This window comes from Saccostrea echinata, unplaced genomic scaffold (genome assembly GCF_033153115.1).
Source record: "Saccostrea echinata isolate AGI-Se365-2 ecotype Australia unplaced genomic scaffold, CSIRO_AGI_Sech_v1 ptg000023l, whole genome shotgun sequence".
Taxonomy (NCBI): Eukaryota; Metazoa; Mollusca; class Bivalvia; order Ostreida; family Ostreidae; genus Saccostrea; species Saccostrea echinata.
This window is the reverse complement of record NW_026889772.1, coordinates 1080186-1099855: the sequence shown is the minus strand read 5'-3', so window position 1 is coordinate 1099855 and position 19670 is coordinate 1080186. Positions and strand designations below refer to the sequence as shown.

Genomic DNA, 19670 nt, shown 5'->3' with positions numbered 1-19670 from the left:
TAATTAATTAACATTGACCTTAAGCTTCTTACAATAAAAAATTTAATGGGCATGCAAAATCTGTAAAGTTGTGTCATATATTGAGAGGGAAAAATATGTAGCTCAAGAGTAACCCCCCTTTTTTCCCCAAATTAACACGGGGATATTGAAGTTCATGATAAACATGGATCAATGAAAAGCCGGCGTATTTGAATGCACGCTTTCTGCAATCTGATACACGAGGACTAATGTAAAAACGATATAGAAATAGGGGTTTATGACGACATCACCGTAATCTTGCTGTCACAAGAAGCATGATTTAAAAAAAAAATGGCTCAAAACTTACCTGCATTACGAGAATGTATATACATACACTGTAATGTTACGGTGCTGATACTTCTTACCGTTTGGCTGAGCAATTCAGTTTGAAAATACTCTTATACACTTCGTGCATAAATTGATCAGTTAAAAAAAATCCATGCCCCCATTATTTGCGAGACTGAACCCGTAATAATTAATTCTCAAAATTAATACTTTTACAGTTCAACTTTTTTTTAAAACCATACTATATAAAATAATCTGTGTTAAAATAAACTGTCTGTAAATATATACATACAGAAAAGTAGGATTACATAGATAGAATTACGTTTAATGTCTGACTTTTTAAAATTATTACGATAATATAGTTACAGTGTTATGCGTATATGTACCGACTTTTTGGTAAGAAAAAAAATACGGAGAGAGAGAGGGGGGGGGTCATCGAGACAGGGAAAACCAAAGAGAGAAAAGTGACTGAGAACGGGAGAAAGCAATAGAATCATTTCATTTCCCATAAATAAATGAAATCATTTATATGCAGGTTTAGTTTCACTTTCACACACAGCGCGGTCAATCGAATTCAGCTTTATAAATGCGCGTGCTACCGAGTACCTAGATAGCATCATCTAATCATGGCTTAAAAATTTAATCAGAAAACAAATCATCAGTATTCTTATGTAAGAAATTTATTTAATTGTAAATTATTTGACAGCGTCTATATTCACTTACTCGAGTACGGACCCCCTCTATTTGTAGTATCATCTCTCTCTGTCGATTGAAGTCTCGAAGGACGACAATAAATTACACAGATAAAACATACTAATATCTTGCAAATATACAGTAGGATGTTAAAAGACAAATACTATCTTGTTTGAATATCGTATATTTATGCGACGTTTTAGCCTAAATAATGATATTTCTGAAAAATTACGCTGCAAAACACATGATCGGTTGTATAAATGTTAGTACTGAATGTACGACTGGGTCTTACTGACGTCATAAGCAAAGGGAGATAAGCCGCGCTAGTTGAAGTTCATTTTTGTAGTCGAGTAATTTTGATCGACTCTGCTGCCGCTAACTTGCATAAAAAATTCAAAATATAATTTCAGGCTTATTAAAGTAGCTCAGATGAACTCATTTCCGTATACAACCCAAAATGCACTGGACATTGTTTCATATGACCTTTAAAAAAACACACACACATACACAAAAGAAAACAATAACAAAAGTAGTACAGATTTTTTTAAATTACATTTTTCAAACAATTGCATAGGTTTCTAAAGCAAGCGTGTAGCAAGAAGATATTTTTCTCACTGTCACATTACTAGGCTTTTTAAGCAGTAAAATTAATTACCAATACCTTATGGAAAAAATACATACAACGATTGATAATAAATTATTAATTTATAATTCCAACCCTTAATTGCCCTTCTAGGTGGTGGGGTGGATTGAGTGAGAGGAAAAAATATACCTTATTCAATTCACTTCATTGACAATTACCATTTTGGCATACAGTCAAACAGGTAAACATTAAATTGAGAAAACTGTAGAATATATTCACATATTTCTAACTTGTAGTCATTGTTGCTTTCTTTTGTCAAAGCTGTTTTACAAGAAGTAATATAGTACTGTAGTATTTGTAGGAATGACAATTTTTCTAAGGAGATGATCACTAATATGTGTTAATTCACATTAAATATATCACATTGTTAAACCCTCATAAATATCTTTTTATATATTAATTTATTACTAATAAAAAGTCCAACAAAAGAAATGTTTATTGCATCGGTCCAACAATTTTATTGTTGACCGGCCTGCCAGTCCAACATAAGAATTGTTAGACCACAACGTCTCAAGTGATTAATCATCATTCAATATCGGCGACACAGAAATAGCCGAAGTTTAGAGCTGCAAGAGTTGTTGTTTGCTATATGAAAGAGTATGTTTAAATTTGTGATAAATAATTTTTGTGAAATAATAATTTGATTTTTGATTCATTCTCTCCTATTGTTTTATTTTTATTGATGAAGCCAAAATTTTCCGAAGAAAGTAATTGATTATATATTGATTAAATCTGTTCAAATGTTTTCATTTTAATTGTTCTATCTGAAGTGAAGGGTATAACAAAACAGTTATAGACTGGGAATCGGGCAAAATATGAATTGTTGGACCTGAAGGTGAAAATGTTGCCCTTGGCCTGCGGCCACCATTTTCATCTTCACATTTTTTAAAGGAAACTTTAAATAATTTTGCAACTTGCATTCAAATTGATTCACAATTTTGTTGTAAAAAGCTAGAATCTGATTTACATTTTATAAACGTTGTTACATTGTATCTATATAGATGAATACGTACATGGCCTGGCTACTTTTACGTGCTCTTGGGGTGTTCCTAAGTGTACTTTCGGTTTGGTTTTATTCTTCCTGGTTTGTCGTCACATGACACGTTTGCCAACGGGGGCGATTCTATATACATTCGAACAGTGTTTTAATGGATGACTTAACTACTTTTCAGGCCTATAAATGACATTCCCAACCCCCCAAACACAAACTGCCAAAAACTCGAAAATCCTATCTCACAATGTGAGATTTTGTGAGTCGAATGTTTCTGTGGGGGGGGGGGGGTATTTTCGAGTGTTGCTAAAACGCAGAACGGAAAAAGGAAAAAAAAATAGGATTTTTAAAAATATATATTTAAAAACAGACAAGTTAATTCTTTCGTAGCAGCATGATATACAAATTTACATTGTTGAAACCAATTACAATAATAAGTTAACAAGGGGTTTTTGGCATTCGCAAATTCGTTGGTTTCGGATATTTCATGTATGCATAAACAGTTGAGTGACATAATTTCTGAATAAAAGATTCTGTGTTAAATAGAATCTCTCCTTATCAAATATTTGTTTTGTTTACCTTTTTAAGGGGGGGGGGGGCAGGCAAAAGAAATATACCCCCCCCCCCAAAAAAAAAAAAATAAATAAATAAAAAACTATCAGCGTCCAGAATAGATGAGGACTGTAAATGCTCTCCGATCTTTTCAACATTTTTTTTTCAACAGGTACAGTTCAGCACCTTTGTCCAAAAATGTGCATTTTGTACAAGTTCATGTTCATTTATTCACTCAAAACTATCTGAAATATATGGTACATGAGGACAATGAAAAATATTTACAACATATAAATTCAGATTAGAGGTACAAGTATATGATATACTTATTCAGAAAATGAAAGTGAAAGAAGACAAAAGAAAAAAAAAAAGAAGATAAATACATATAATACATATACTAATAGTATAAATGAGGAAAAAAATCATGGAGGACAGACTAACTCATATATTTTTAATATAAAAGTACAGAGTCAATCAACTGGTAGAGATATATAATACTATTATTTCAAATCTTGATAAAGGAAAAGATGTAAGATTTATCTTTTGTGATATTTCAAAAGCGTTCGATAAAGTTTGGCATAAAGGCCTGTTAACTAAGCTAAAAAATTATGATATTAATGGCAATGTATTAGGTTGGATTGAGAATTATTTGTCTGATAGACAACAGAAAGTTGTAATAGATGGTTTTACATCAAACCCTGAAACGGTAAATGCTGGTGTTCCTCAGGGTTCTGTTCTGGGACCATTTCTATTTCTTTTGTACATTAATGATATTTGTGATGATCTAGTTAATAATATAAGACTTTTTGCTGATGACACTTCTTTATATGATATTGTAGACAATGGAAATGTAGCACAATCTCTTACTGATGATCTAGAACACATTGATAAATGGTCAAAGAAATGGCTGGTTGATTTTAATCCTAACAAAACTGTGAATTTAAATTTTAGTAGAAAAAACCTTGTATATTCTCCTGTTAAATTTGGCGAACACGGCCCAGATATTATTCAAAAAAATTCTCATACTCATCTAGGCTTACATTTTCAAAGAGATGCCACGTGGACATCACACATACAAATAATTCATGAAAAAGCTACAAAAAGATTAAACATTCTTAGAATGCTTAAGTATAAGGTTACACGTAAAACACTTGTTAAAATATATTTTGCATTTATTCGACCTGTAATGGAGTATTCTGATGTTGTTTGGGACAATTGTTCTGAAAAAGATTCTAAACTTTTAGAAGACATACAAGTTGAAGCAGGCAGAATTATCACTGGATTAAGATGTACTTCTTCTCGTTCAAAATTGTATGATGAACTAGGATGGGATCTTCTAAAAACAAGGAGAAAAATTCATAAGCTTATATTGTTTTATAAAATTATTAATGGTTATTCCCCGCAATATTTGTATGACTTGATTGAACCCTATCGCCCATCAATTCATTCTTATAATCTCAGAACCAATGTTGTGCAATTCAAAATTCCTAATATTAGAACAACATCTTATATGGAAAGTTTTCTTCCCTCTACAGTCAAACAATGGAATATCTTGCCAGATTATATTAAAAATGCTCCTGGAATATGTTCATTTAAGAGTCTCTTAAAATCCTATTTTTGTAGAAAAAGTAATGAACTTTTTCATTTTGGAGTAAGAAAATATAATATAATACATTGTCAGATAAGGAATAATGCTAGTAATTTGATGGCAGATTTATATAATCAATGTTTAGCAGAAACTCCAATGTGTGAACATTGTGCTGGCAGTATTGAAGATGCCTATCATTACTTTTTTGTATGTCCAAGATATACAATTCCAAGAAATGTACTTTTTCAATCAATACATAATATTATAAATTGTGACCATATATCTGAATGTGATTTATTGTTAAATGGTAGTTCTAATCATGGACTTGATATTAATATACAAATATTTGAAGCTGTACATACATTTATAGCAGCAACAAAGCGATTTATATAATCACTGTCATATACATATGTGGTATATTGTAATACTCTCAGTATTTCCAAACCGGTACTACTTTGTACTCTTGCTTATTTTTTTTAATTATTTTTCTTTTTTCTTTCCTTTTGTAATTTTGCTTCTTTTGCCTTCTGTAATTTTGTTCATTTTTGTTTTTGCTTTCCTCTTTTGTACATTCTTACTTTTGCTTTAATAATTAATTTACTATGTATTTGCCTTGACCTTGATGTAGGGAGAGGGCTAAAATAGGCTGAGCCTGCTGCCCAATCCTATTCACTCTTACATCTGTGAATAAAATATTGTTTAAAATAAAACAGAGTTTTTTTCCAGAGTTTTAGCATCTTCTTTTGTCATGAATTGAGAAAATTTAAGTATATTTGGTCTAGCAAAGTAGTATTCATTAATATACTTTTTCCTAATGTTTGACATTGAAGTGCATTCAAGTATAAAATGAAATTCATCGACAACACGTTTAGTTTTACAAAGTGTACATAACCTTTCATTTAATGGTATACCTGCCCATCTTCCCAATTCAACTTGTAGACGGTGATTGGAAGTACGAAATTTTACAAGTATTTTCCTAAATTTTAATGACAAAATGCTTAAATACTGAATCAAATATACGATGCACACAGTCAATCCATGGATTCTTACCAATTTCAGATTGTGAGTTAACGATTCAATATTAATATACATAATATATAATATACATGAAGTTTTGTTTCCGGGGGTATTAATTAATTTACACCAGTATGAAGCTATTTTAAAATAAACAAAGACAGATAATGAAAAGCGTCCTGTTTCACCATAAACCATAAAATTTGGGGTACTACTTTTCAAGTAAAGTATATGTTTCAAAAATTTTAAATGAACACGTTCAATAATGTCTAGGTTTTCAAAACCCCAGATTTCACAACCATAGAGTAACACTGGTACAACCATTTTATCGAACAATTCAAATTGACATGCTAAAGGGAGGTTGAATTGTTTAATTTTTCTGATTACACCATACATTGCTTTTTGGGCTTGGTCGCATAGATGTTTCTTGGCTTTTAAAAAGGAGTCAGATCTTGAGAAAATGATACCAAGATATTTAAATTCTTTTACATTTTCTAGACTCTTGTTATTGTTGTTCTCTTGAATAAGGGACCTTTTGAAAAATTAATATTTTGGTCTTGTCAGTATTAACATGCAATTTTTACTCTGTACAATAGCATTCAAATTCATTCAAAGCATTCTGTAGATCATCAGGAGTTTCTGCTAAAATGATAGTATCATCGGCATGTAAGATATTTAAAAAAGTTTCAAATACATACATAATTCGTTTTCTATTGAAGTAGTAAGACTTTGCAGTGGCGGATCCAGGAATTTCATAACGGGTCTATAAAAGCACAAAAAAGTTTTTTCTTACACTTCATCAGTGTGTTTGATAAAAAGTGTAAAGTCAGAATATGGTCTAAAGTAGAATAACCTTTCCTAAAACCTGCTCGATTTACTTGAATAAGTTCAATTTCAGCTGAATACATTTCTAATCGCTTGCATAAATTACATGTGAAAAGTTTGCCTAAACAACTCAGTAGAGTTATAGGACGATAATTTTCTGGGGAAGTCGGATCACCCTTATTTTTGTAAATAGGTTTAACAATACCCACTGACCACTCATCTGGGACCAGACCACTGTCAAAGATAATGTTAAAAAGTATCTTGTACACAGGTAAAAAAGTATACAATGTTAATGAAATATGTTCATTTACAATGTTATCAAAACCAGATGCTTTACCATTTTTTTTTAAAATATATTTACTGCTTCAATAATTTCAGAATCACTTATTTCACCATTGAGTATTTCATCAGAGCTTTCTCTCGATCCCTTCAACTGAATAAAAATCTTCTTCATCAATCTCATAGCTACGTTCATTAATACCTGTCAAATATTGAATCATATCTTCGATATTTACAGCACACTTTGCTTCTTTATTAGAAGAGTTCAGTATTTTCCAATAAGCCTTAGTATTAGTAGTGCGTAATTACATAAGTTTACGAGTTAGGTCACTCTTAAACTTTCTAATACATTTATCCATTACTTTTTTTGTAACTTCTACTCATCTCCCTAAGATTTTTTTTTTTATTTCCGATTTACACACGTTATGAATTTTTTTTAGCTAAGTGAATTTTTTTCTTTGTTTTGTTTTGTTTGCTTTGTTTTTTATTATATGAATATTTACCCGCGGAAGAAGTTTCAAATGTTTCTTTCGCTGTTCTGGTGAATATATTACAAATGTCTTTTGCTACGTTGTTAATATGAGTACTACAAATAGCATTATTACCTGTTCGCATTTCAATACATGAACGTGGCAATTTATTATATGTACTTTACATAAATAAACATGATATAAATTTGCCTAGAAATAATAGTGGTAAACATCTTTTAAATGTTTGTAAAGAAGCAGGTCTAAGAATCCTGAATGGTCAAACCACATGTGATATATTTGGTAGACCAACATGTTTTACTTATAATGGGTGTAGGCTTGTAGATTATACCATTGTATCAAATGAACTTTTACAATCTACAGGAATTTTTCAAGTAGAAGATTTTACTGCTTTGTCAAATCATTGTCCTATTGTATGTGGTTTAATTTCTAAGTGTAACACAGAGTGTACCACTCCATCATCAAAACTTGCTCCTTTACCAAGTTCATTTGGACAGATCAAGCCATTAAGTTGTTCAAGTCTAACATTCAAAGTGAAACTATAAAAAGTAAAATTACTATAATTTCATGAAGAAAGATTTGGATAATGTTAATAATATGATTGATGAGGTTAACTCAATTTTAATTGAAACAGCCCACATGTCAGCCAAATTTGTCAAAAGGAGTAATAAACAAGTACATTGTAGAAAATTAAAAAAAAAACATAACAAAAAAACATGGTTTTCAGATTCATGTGAAGAACTAAGAATTTCAGTTGAAAACTATGAAAAATTAGTTTACAAATTCCCTTTTAATGCTGAATACCGAAAAGCGTTTTCTTCATTTCGTTCTCGTTTCAGACGTCGATGTAAATACGAGCAGAGATTGTCAATGCAAACAAAAGATTTGTACTGAGCTAGAAAACTCCCTTGATTCCAGTCCTAAATCATTTTGGAAATTAATTAACAAACTTGATCGTTCATCAAAGTGCCCAATTGATGATGTATTACCCCACGATAATTTTAAGGATCATTTTAAAAAATTATCTTTGGATAATTCAAATTTTAATACATTTCAAAGGGAAATTATTGACAAATTTGAAGAGCTAAAGAAGAAACAAGAACTCATATTTTGACACAAATGTACTGAATAGTGCAATCACATCTAGCGAAATACTAAAAGCCATTAAATCTGAAGAATGTTAAATCCCCATCTATTGATTTAATATCAAATGAAATGATAAAAAATAATACACATACTTTGCTCAAGTCACTTACTAAACTTTTGAATTTTGTATTTGAATTGTTTTTGTCCCACAGCATAAGACAGGTAGTAAATCTGATCCAAACAACTATAGAGGATTATCAAACTTGGGGAAAGTATTCAATAAGATCATACATTTGAGATTAATCAAATTTACTCTAGATAATAATCAGATTAGCAAAAATTAAATTGGCTTTATGGAACACAGCAGAACAGCTGACCATATATTTTCTATAAAATCAATAATTGAGCACTACAAACTCAAAAAGAAAAAAAGTTTATGCAGCATTCATTGATCTGAAAAAAGCATTTGATACGATTTGGAGAATAGGATTATTTTACATACTGGTATTCCAAAGAAAACTTTATTAATTGATTTATTCTATGTATGCGAACACCATGAACAAAGTAAAGTTTAAGTGGTTAAGGGGTTAAGTGAACCATTAATATCCGAAAGGGGTGTCAAACAAGGTGATGTACTAAGTCCCTTGCTTTTTAACATTTTCATAAACAAACTTGTTGATAAATTGAACAGTATCAATCAACTCTGATCTAATATTAGTAAAGCGCACAAAAATACACTGCCTGTTATATGCAGATGACTTAATTTTGTTGTCAAGTAGTCCTGATAGTCTACAATGTAGCCTGAATATTCTTGAAAATTATTGCGTTAATTGGAAGCTAGATATTAACACGTCCAAATCAAAAATTATAGTATTTAATTCTAATGATAAAACTTTTTAAAACCATTTTTCTATTAATGGTATCTGTATTGAAACTGTTGACAAATATTGCTATCTTGGTATTAATCTTAAATGTAATGGAAAATTTAACCTTGCTGCAGCTCAGTTAGTGGATAAAGCCAGAAAAGCTTTATTCAAGATAAAGAAAACCCTCGGATTACATAATTCCTGCCGATTACTTGAAAAATTATTTGATATTATAGTAATTCCTCTTTTGCTATACGGAAGCGAAATTTGGGGTATTGAGTCAGTCATAAAAAATTCAGGCTCGGCATGTTATGAAAAGTTTCATATTAAATTTTAAAAGAAATCTTAGGAGTTCATTGCAAAACTTCAAATAATGTTTGCTATTCTGAACTCGGGAGACTCCCAGTCAGATCAAAAATTATTATGTTTGCTATCAAATACCTTGATCATTTAATTTCTTTTGAACATACGTTGGCACATGATATTTTCATCAAAACTAAAGAAAATAACACATGGTCTATGTGTTTAAGGACTTGTCTTAATAACTTAGGGGTTTCTTATTTAACAAATTTTAATATGTCATTGAAACCAGTGCTTGGCATTGTTAAGCAACGTATTCATGATCAAATATTACAAGAACAAAATGCAAGTATTATGAATTCCTCAAAACTATCATTTTATCGGAACTTCTGTTTTAATAATAAACGTGCACATTATGTTGACAAACTAGAGTCACTGCATGATAGATCATTTTTAGCAAAATTAGTTTAAGTGCACATAATTTAGAAATTGAAAAAGGTAGATATGTTGAAATTAATAAAAATGATAGGTTGTGTAAAGTATGTCAAAACCATGATATGGAGGATGAAAAACATTTCATTTTAATTTGCTCTGTCCGAAATATGAAGCACAGAGAAAAATATTCAAAACAAAATTATCTACTTTCCCCAATTTCAACCAAACAATCCATAATAATGACAATTTGTTAAAATCATTGATGAAAACCAGGTGTAAAAGGGTTCTTAAAATATTATCTTCATTTTTATGTCAAATATATGATATAAGAAAAAATGTTTTAGCTATAAATGAGTAACTACATTGTTATGAATCACCTAATATCTGATGAGTACACTACATTATTTGCTACACCAATTGTTTGTATTCTAGTTGTGTTCTACTGTATTATCATGCTCATTAATATGTTCTGTATGGGCCTTTACCAATTACTGTAATTGTGTTTGGGCCAATAAAATATTTGTATTTGTAACTTTTCGGTGATTTTTTTTTCAAAAAAAAAAAAAAAAAAAAAAAAAAAAAAAATAGAACTGTGAAGGATAGTATTGTTCTCCCACCTACTTCCAAGTCAGTTTTCAAAAATTACCATATTTAGGTTCCGACTTAATTCAGTTACAAATTTTATTCATACACTACTACATTACCCTTATTTGACTATACTGCAATAAAAAGTGGGGGGGGGGGCTTCTGTCCTTTCAATAAACATTTTCATTAGAAAAAAAATTGTTTGGAAAAAAGTAGGGGGGGGGGCTACGTGCCTGACATGTAATCATGTAATATGGATTGTTATTTCACAAATTCATTCCAAAGCTTTTTGTGTTTCACGGGGGGGGGGGGGGGGGGTACATATGTTTACAGACAAAAAACAGTAAAAATGGTCATTTTAAAACCAATTTCGAATGAAATTGTAAATTAAAAAAAATGTACTTTATCAATCTTATACTTTGAATTTTACATCATTTTAACATACGGAAAGGTTTAAGGGTAATTTATCCATTTCCGTGCATATTTGACATATTGATGATTGATTGATATTTTTAAAGCCTGATTTCAATGGATAAAATTTTCTACCCCCCCCCCCCTTAAGAAAAGAGTTTAAAAAAAAGGGAATTAACTTTTTGACGCTGGTTTTAAAATTATAGATCAATTACTAATGAAACCTTCTTTGCATTTAAAAAAGTTTTGATGGCCAAAATGACATTTATACTGAATTAGATTGGGATAAAATGTAGGTGGGAATCGAGAGTAAGCGAGCGTAGTTCTTTGCCAGAGTTCGACCTTACTAACAAATAAAATTGATAGTCATCTTTGAATAATACTGCAATTATTACAAAAACGTAATATTCAGTAGCTTCTTTCATTTTCTAGTATAAGCCAGTTTCTTTATTCAAGCCCTGAAAAGGGACCTCATTCTGGCAATCCTCGATCCCCAAATTATCAATCGTACGATAATCTTTGGGTGAATAGTGTAGTAATATGCGTGAATAGTGTAATAATGTATATAACCAGAACAATACAGTTCTTGGGGCTCTATTCTGGATTTATAAATTTCAAAATAAGTTCAATCTGTAGAATGCATTCCAGATTACAATTAAGACAAACTTGTCAAATTGCCTGCATTGCGAAATAAGTTCCAAAGTTGTGAAGGTATTAGGCAAGACCACAGGCACCTGACGAATGGATGGTGCATACCCCCTCCCCCTCCCCTCTGAGAATTTTTATTAGACACGACAACTTATCAAAAATACATGAATTCATAGCCTACCGTACCTATAATCTAATATCTAATATCATTTTCCGTTTTTGTTAAGTTGTAGAGGTTGCCCCTCTATGATACTATATAATGTAGAGAAATACTAAAGGTAAGAAACAAACAGGGTTCCCATTTTCGAAGGAGATTTTTAAGGTTAATACAGCATTTCAAATGAAATTTATGGAAGAGCCGGATCAGGGAGATGACGTTTTTAAAGCCTGTTCTGTTCACATCCGGTCAAAATGTTTTATTTGTCCGAAATTTGTGTTTAACTACTTGCCTTTCTTCCATGCACGCGAATCAGGAGGGTCATTAATCAGAAATACTGTGGTTTATATGCAGAACAAAGCATATCATATCATTTAGAAGTATAAACATTATAATACGTTTCTGCTAAATTACTTTTTGCTTTGAGCCATTAAAAATGCAGTATCTTATGTATCTTGTAGCCAGTTTGGTTAATTAGATTGTATCCATTTTATTTGTATTAGTTATTTCATTTTTGCACAACATGGTTTCCACACTTTTTATCATAGTCGCTAATAGCTGTAGAAGTTCATCAAACCGAAAATGTCCAATTTTAGTGATATTTTCCAAGTGTTGAAAATTTCTCCATGTTTTAACATTAATCTGCTTTTCAGCTGCTTAATATTTTTTCTTATAATTGCAAATCTTCTCATGACGCAGGCGGAAAACTATAGGAGAGAGAGAGAATCATCTAAAACTTTTTTTTTCATATTGTCGCCTTTCGATAAGAAACAAGCAAATAGCATCGTTTATTCAGAGTAGGGAGGGGATAATCGACAAGCAAAAGATACTTTTACAAAAAAGAAAAAAACTTTTTGGCGGAGGTAAGTTAATTTTCGCGATACATTCAGTGGCAAGTTTTGACTGTACATAAAAACAAGAGGCCCAATGGCCTTAACGGGCACCGGATTATAATGTGACACTATAAAGGATTCATAGACTGAATATAAAATGAAACAAAAGAAGCTGAGAAATGAAGCTATGTTGCCCAAAGCAAGAGAAATAGGATGAATAGGGATCAGCAAAATAATTAATTTAATGCTCAGTAACAAATCTTAAAGTTATATCTACATGTATGTATTTGCCTTTACTTGGCCCATTTGTAACTATCTCATGCGGGCTGAGCAAAACAATAGTTCTTGGGCACTTTTAGTAAACCCACCTCATTCCCTCGCACATTGGCTCTCTTAAGCTTTGAAGAATTTTTAATGTACAAAGATAAGGCATTTTTGTCCCATTTTTATTTGTCTTTTATTTGAAAGTTACTTGACCATTAAAAACAATAAAAGTACTTTCTGTATTAAACATTATGAAAATTCTTGAATGTATAAATCTGTTATTCAATTGACCTTTCAATTTCATTATTTACAATGATTAATGATCATAGGTGAATAGCAAAGGGGAATGAATTCTTTCAGTAGCATACAAATTAATAAATTTTTCAGGTCATGACCCCCGGGGGTAGGGCGGGGCCACAATGGAAGATCAAACATTTACATAGAAATATATAGGGAAAATAATTTAAAATCTTCGAAAACCACGATTAGTCATTTTAATACAGAAGCATGCTCAGGTAGTGAAGATTCAATTTTGTTCAAATCATGACCCCCTGGTGGTGGTGGTGGGGCGGACCACTTATATATATTGAAACTTCTCAATAATGAACTGAAAACTGCTTTTCTTTAGCCAAAGTGCCAAGATGAGCGATATCGCCCATAGGCCTCGTATTAAATTGTAAGTACAAATGACTTTGGAAAAATGGCATTATCGACAATGGCATCAGTTTTATTTCCCGAGCTTGCGCGGGACTTCATCTAGTATACGCATATAAACGATATACTTGCTAGAAAACCATGAAAACATTCCTAAAATTTTCAATATACAAGCCTTTAACATTGTTTAAGCCCACTTTAGGGCCTAAACACTGGACTCATGGGTCTTGATTTTAAAAAAAGTACGTTGATCGAGGACTAATATTGCTTATTATTATAAGGCAATACAGTTTGTCTGCTAAATGCCTAGCAGCACAATATATATATATATATATATATATATATATATATATATATATATATATATATATATATATATATATATACATGTTTTTTAATATATATTTGAAGATTGTACGAAATTTTGAATGTTTTGATCAGAGATATTAAGACCCAGGTAAACTATGGCAATGAAGTCCATTTTTTAAATTCCCTGTCATCCAATTCTTAAACGTCACATTCACCACTTAGTCGTCAGATTCAATCCCATCCATACCCTCGACATATCAAATCTAAATTGTCAGACATAACCTAGTATTCATCCTTCCTTTAATGCATGACCTCGTGTCTTCTCGTCGTGTATAATACCGGTATTCATTCGTCACTTGTCTTATCGTCTTGTAGTGTCTCTACAAAGCATACATTATTTAACATATTTTCTCCTCCACGTCTCCCAACAAAATTTGTATTGATAGTCAATTATATGGGTCCGGGCTAATTTCTGCTGGATTTCACAGTAACGTTCAACAGGTCGCTCAAGGTGTGGCAAGGTTGGGTGGGTGGCGAACTGCACGTGTTTGAAGCGGGAAATTAACCCACTGGAAATCAAGGTCTCTAGAATGTCGAACTCACAACCCTCACAGTTAATGGTGATCAGATCCACATCCAGACATTGAACACCTAATCGATACATAAAGTCGGTTGTATTAAAAACCCTGAGCTCACATTTACCTCCCTTGTTTTCTGTGAAAACAGATGTAGCGTCCCCACCGTGCCCAACAACATTTACGTAAAATATGTCGTTTTTGGAAGCTATTCCAAAGTTATACAAAATGACATTTTTATAACCTCGGAACTTCTCCACTAGCGATGTAAAGAGAGAGTTGATTGGCTCCAGAATTAGATAAGTGCCCGGATGGTAAGCTTGTATCATTGCGTCAGCATCCTCGCCTTTGTTACCGCCAATATCAAGAACTATACTGTCTGAGTTCAGATATTTATGGTGTGTATGGCGAATGTACTGAGTTTCCCCCTCCCAGAATTGTCCATTTCCACGTGCATGGTCAAGTTTGAAATTTCCTACACATCTGTTTTTACGATGCATCTCTCTTGCAGTCAACTTTTTATCGCGTTTGGAAAATCCCTCACAGTAACCCTCTTTTGTAAATTTTGGTGAAACCTTTGGAAGTAATGGCTGTACAGATTCTAGTTTGGACAACTCAGTGAAGTTCCTCTGGCATGGATCACTGACTTGGACTGCTCTCACTTCATTATAACTTCTGATCCAGGAAGTGGAGAAGTACATCACTGCTGCCCCGCCCAATATTAACAGGACGAGCTTCGCCATTCGTGAGGCCCGCATGCTGGTAGTCATAGTCTTAAAAATGGTTTGAAACCTGTTAAAAAATAAACACATACTTAGCAATTATTGTATACAAATTATCAACTAGAATGCAATCAACTACTATTTCGACGAAATTTACTATTTATGATTTACATAAATATTTAACACTGTTTTTTAAATTAAGTTTCACTTAATTCTAAGACGACTTTGGAGGTCTATAAAGTTTGTTTTTGTATATAGCTATATTGAACCGTTTTTGATATCAATACAATTTTAAGGTGAGAAATTATTAATTATAAAAAATTCTACATCTGAATTTCTGTAACAATTAAAAGAATTATATGTTAAGAGATAGAAATATCTCAATTTTAACAGTTTAAAGGAACTGAGTTTAAATGTTTTAGGTAAATTATTATAAGTAATTAATAAAGATTTGGCAATAGAAAACAGAAATCGATATTTGTAACATGGTTCAGATTTGAATGAGTTGACCATATAATGGTCCTCATTATTAAACTCTGGTAAGACAATACATTGAATTGCTTGGAATAAATTCCTTGGAAAGTTATCTCTCTTATCAGAGGGATTCATATTCAACAAGTTTAAATGATGACAGGAGTGGTCATCCATAAGTTACCGATCAGTGTACTTAAAGACCTTTTATTAAGAGTGTACTTTGAAAAAAATTTCAATTTGATAATGAGAGGCAAAATAAAACTTTCAATGATCCTTTTTTTCTGAATTATTTTTAAGTCCTTTCCGTTTTTTTCTAGAGTGAAAATAATTATTCTAGGAGTACTTAATGTTAAATTCAATACCGACTGTTCATTGAATAAAGTTACATGTAGTGATTTTAGATTTATTATCTGTCTAAAACAGCTTATTAATATCATGATTTCTAAATTATCATCTATAGCTGTTTTTAGATATAAGGGTGTCCCCGCCCGAATTATAGTAAATAAATGCGTGTGTGATAAATATTCCGACGATCTTCATTCAATATTGTTACATGTAGCACCGATTTCATAAATTAATGGGCCAGTATTCTCTGTTTTTATACAAATGACTCGATTTTCGTAGTTTTCCATGTACTGATGTACATTTTATTAACCTTCAACTCGGTTATAAAATTTTTTCTTATGAATCTTAGTATGTTCCTAAACGGATACAAAAAATCTCCGGTATAGCATGCATAAGGAAGTAGAATTAGAAGGCTCAGCAACTTCCTTAAAACTGAGTTTTACTGTATTCAACTTAATGCAGCCAGTCTTCGACCTAAATTGAGGCATGTTCCTATCTCTACAGCCCTCCTTTTTTCTCTCTCTTCTCTATGTCTGTCTCTCTTTATTTTTGGTTTGTTCATTTTCTTTGTTTAGGAAAAGACAATGTAAGTTGTAAAAATTGTGTCCAAGCCAATGAATTATGTATCAATATAATTTATTTTTAAACCGTCATGTTGTCAAGGAACCATAACCGATTTGCACTCATTCGTTCTAAAGACAATTGTCCATGTATGTTTTTTCTACACATGTATTTTACATGACTTTGTCTTGTCTTACACTGTTTCTCTACTAAATATCTCAACAATGGCCGGTTTCCTAGACAATGTGCACGTGTCTACTTGTCTAGTTCTTACAATTCATAGTTACCGAGAAGCTGTATATTCATGATACTGATGATAATGCACGTATTTGTGACTGTATAATTAGAAAGGATACAGAGATAAATTATAATATACAATATTTTTACATCACGTATATAAAACATTATATTTACTCACCGTGGTTAGGTTTCTCCTGAGTGAAAATCCAAAAGTAGGTCATCACATTTCTGATACAGCTTCAACAGAAAACATGTTATCATCTTCCGCCCTCAGCGATTTATGTCAATGATCAGCAGTCAAACATCCCCCTTATAGCGATTCACAAAAAAGTTCACTCTGTCGGACAAGTAAGTGTACACATTCTGATTTGACCCCCGGGGCTCAATTGAATTATGAATGTAGTTACTTCTCTGTCAACATAAACAAAACTAGTTAATTGTTTCCTTCTTTTTCTTAACCCTTATTATGTCTTATTTAGATAACAATGATGATAAATTTCAGTATTCATAAAATATTGACAAATCTAAGAATATTTATTGTCAAGGTATGAATGTGAATATTTTTATTTGATAAATCATTGCTCATCGTTTACAAATTACTAAATGTACTCTGTCATAATTAAGTGTGTTTCATATCTGTTTATTTCGCACGTTCCGTATTTATTACTCATCTAAATGGGAAAGTATAGTTAAAAGTCTGGAATATAATTTTAATAAAAACCAAAGCATGATTTTGAAACAATCTGCGATGTAGCCTTTGATAATTTGTTCGAACAAAATGAAACATTTATAGTACACACACGTACACACACCCTCACCCACACACCCACACCCACACAGAGAGAGAGAGAGAGAGAGAGAGAGCAAGATAACAAAAAATAAAAAAAAAATAGTTTTAGACATTTCGTTGGCAGAAAAAAATCTGAAAGTTCAAATCTGTGAAGAGGCTTGTCATAATGAACTAATTTTTTTTTTATGTTTAATTTTTATGTTCTCATAAATATTACGAAAATATGTGTAAGAGCAGTCTTATAATTTTTATTCAAGTTGAGGTAAATATTTATATAATAAAATCAAAACTTAAAAAAAAAAGAAAATGAAAGGCATATTTCAAACATTCAATGAACCAAACAACAACAACTAAAATAAATGATGTGAAAAAAATTTATTGAAAATTTCAAAAATACCCGTTGAAGTAGGCTTTTAAAGCAGCTAAACCAGTAAATGTCATTAAAAAATAATAATTATAATAATAAAGAAACAATGAAGGAAAAAAAAAACTTCAGTTAAACCTATTGATAAGCGCGCTTTGGCAATCAGCTATTCAAACTTTACCAACACATTTAATATTACAGAATATATATACAAAGTTGAAAGAAAACTTCTTTAAGTCACAAGTCCATTTGAACAACACAAATTAGGAGCAGAAAAAAACACAGACCTTTAAAACACCAGAGGAGAGATCAGATGCCATCGAGGAATGAGCATTCCCCGTCGACTGGTCGCCGTGTGCTCCTTGTCATGATCGAAAAAAAACCAAACGGATTCCATATTGAAAAAACAGCTGTCAATGATGTCAAGAATCCTGGACTTTAATTTATCTCTAGAATGGTTTTATAAAGTGCGGAAAAGTCGTACATTTTGATATTATTGATTTTGGTATTGATTTTTTGGTAAAATTTTGTGATTTCAAATTATCTGAAAGTTCCTTAGAATTTTTAATTTCAATATCTAATTTACACCATTTCTCAAAAATATAGTTGTACAGTACTCCTGAAATTTCTACTTCACTGCTGTTGATATTTGCGTGAGGAGTAAAGACACTTAAGAGACTTGGCAGAACTGGAACCCGCTATATATCTTTGTTTGTAAGGATTTTTATGAAGTAAAGAAATCCTGTATAGGTATGGCAATTCATATATTCATTTTGATTGTTGGGAATATTAAAAGTATTTAAAACTGACATAGGATTCGCCGAACATAGACCGGTGATGTTTCAGGGGGAAAATTAGTGTCATAACTGGGGTATGTGACATTTTCTATTGCTGTCGACCATCATGTTCTAACTTGGATAATTAAGCAACAAGTTATGACAATTCTACAGATGTTAATACTTCTGTAGTGTCAGAACACTGTCCTTTGAATCATTAATTATGCAAATCTGTAAACCATGCAAATCTAATTTCAATTCATCTGAGAAAGCCTTGATCAAAATTTTAATCCATATGCTTTGTATGCCGAATCAGTGAAAAATAAATTACTAGCGCTGTGCGATCACGTGCACACCGTATTGAACGGCATTGATGCTCTGGCCCAAACTGAAATAGCTTGGAAAGACTCTGACAGCGTCGTGATAGGAGAACTCATACCAGTTTGAGTCGCCCGCGTGGCGCAGTGGTTAGAGCGTCTGCTCTAGAGTCGCGAAGTAAGGAGTTGATCCTTACGTCGCGGGTTCGAATCCCACTGTAGGACGTGGAGACCGGTCCTTCGGATGAGACCGTATAAACCGAGGTCCCGTGTCGCACGAAAAAGATCCCTCACTGCTCAATGGCCGTAAGTGCCGTGTATAGGACAAAATTTGCAGCTCTCCACCGGCAAGTGGAGGCGTCTCCATATGAGTGAAAAATTCTCGAGAGGGACGTTAAACAACATACAAACAAACAAACATACCATGCAGTTTGATAAGTCCAAGATTTTTGATATCATTGACAGCTTCTTTTTCAATAAAAATGGAACTCGTGAATATACTTACATTTTCATTGGTCAATTGCAACATTATTTTGTTAACAAAACATTCTGATTGTACACACAAGTACTCTGAAGTTGATA

At 31.9% G+C, this 19670-nt stretch overlaps 1 protein-coding gene across 1 annotated transcript; it reads right to left on the bottom strand.

Annotated features, from left to right (window-relative positions):
* Nucleotides 1-14010: 14010 nt before the first annotated feature.
* LOC133191329 (uncharacterized) lies at nucleotides 14011-17126 on the bottom strand. Its single transcript, XM_061327072.1, has 2 exons — nucleotides 17020-17126; nucleotides 14011-15291 (listed from the first exon to the last, which is right to left on the bottom strand). The coding sequence occupies exon 2, from the start codon at nucleotides 15267-15269 to the stop codon at nucleotides 14319-14321; it is 951 nt and encodes a 316-aa protein (XP_061183056.1). The 5' UTR covers nucleotides 15270-15291; nucleotides 17020-17126; the 3' UTR covers nucleotides 14011-14318.
* Between the last annotated feature and the right edge of the window lie 2544 nt (nucleotides 17127-19670).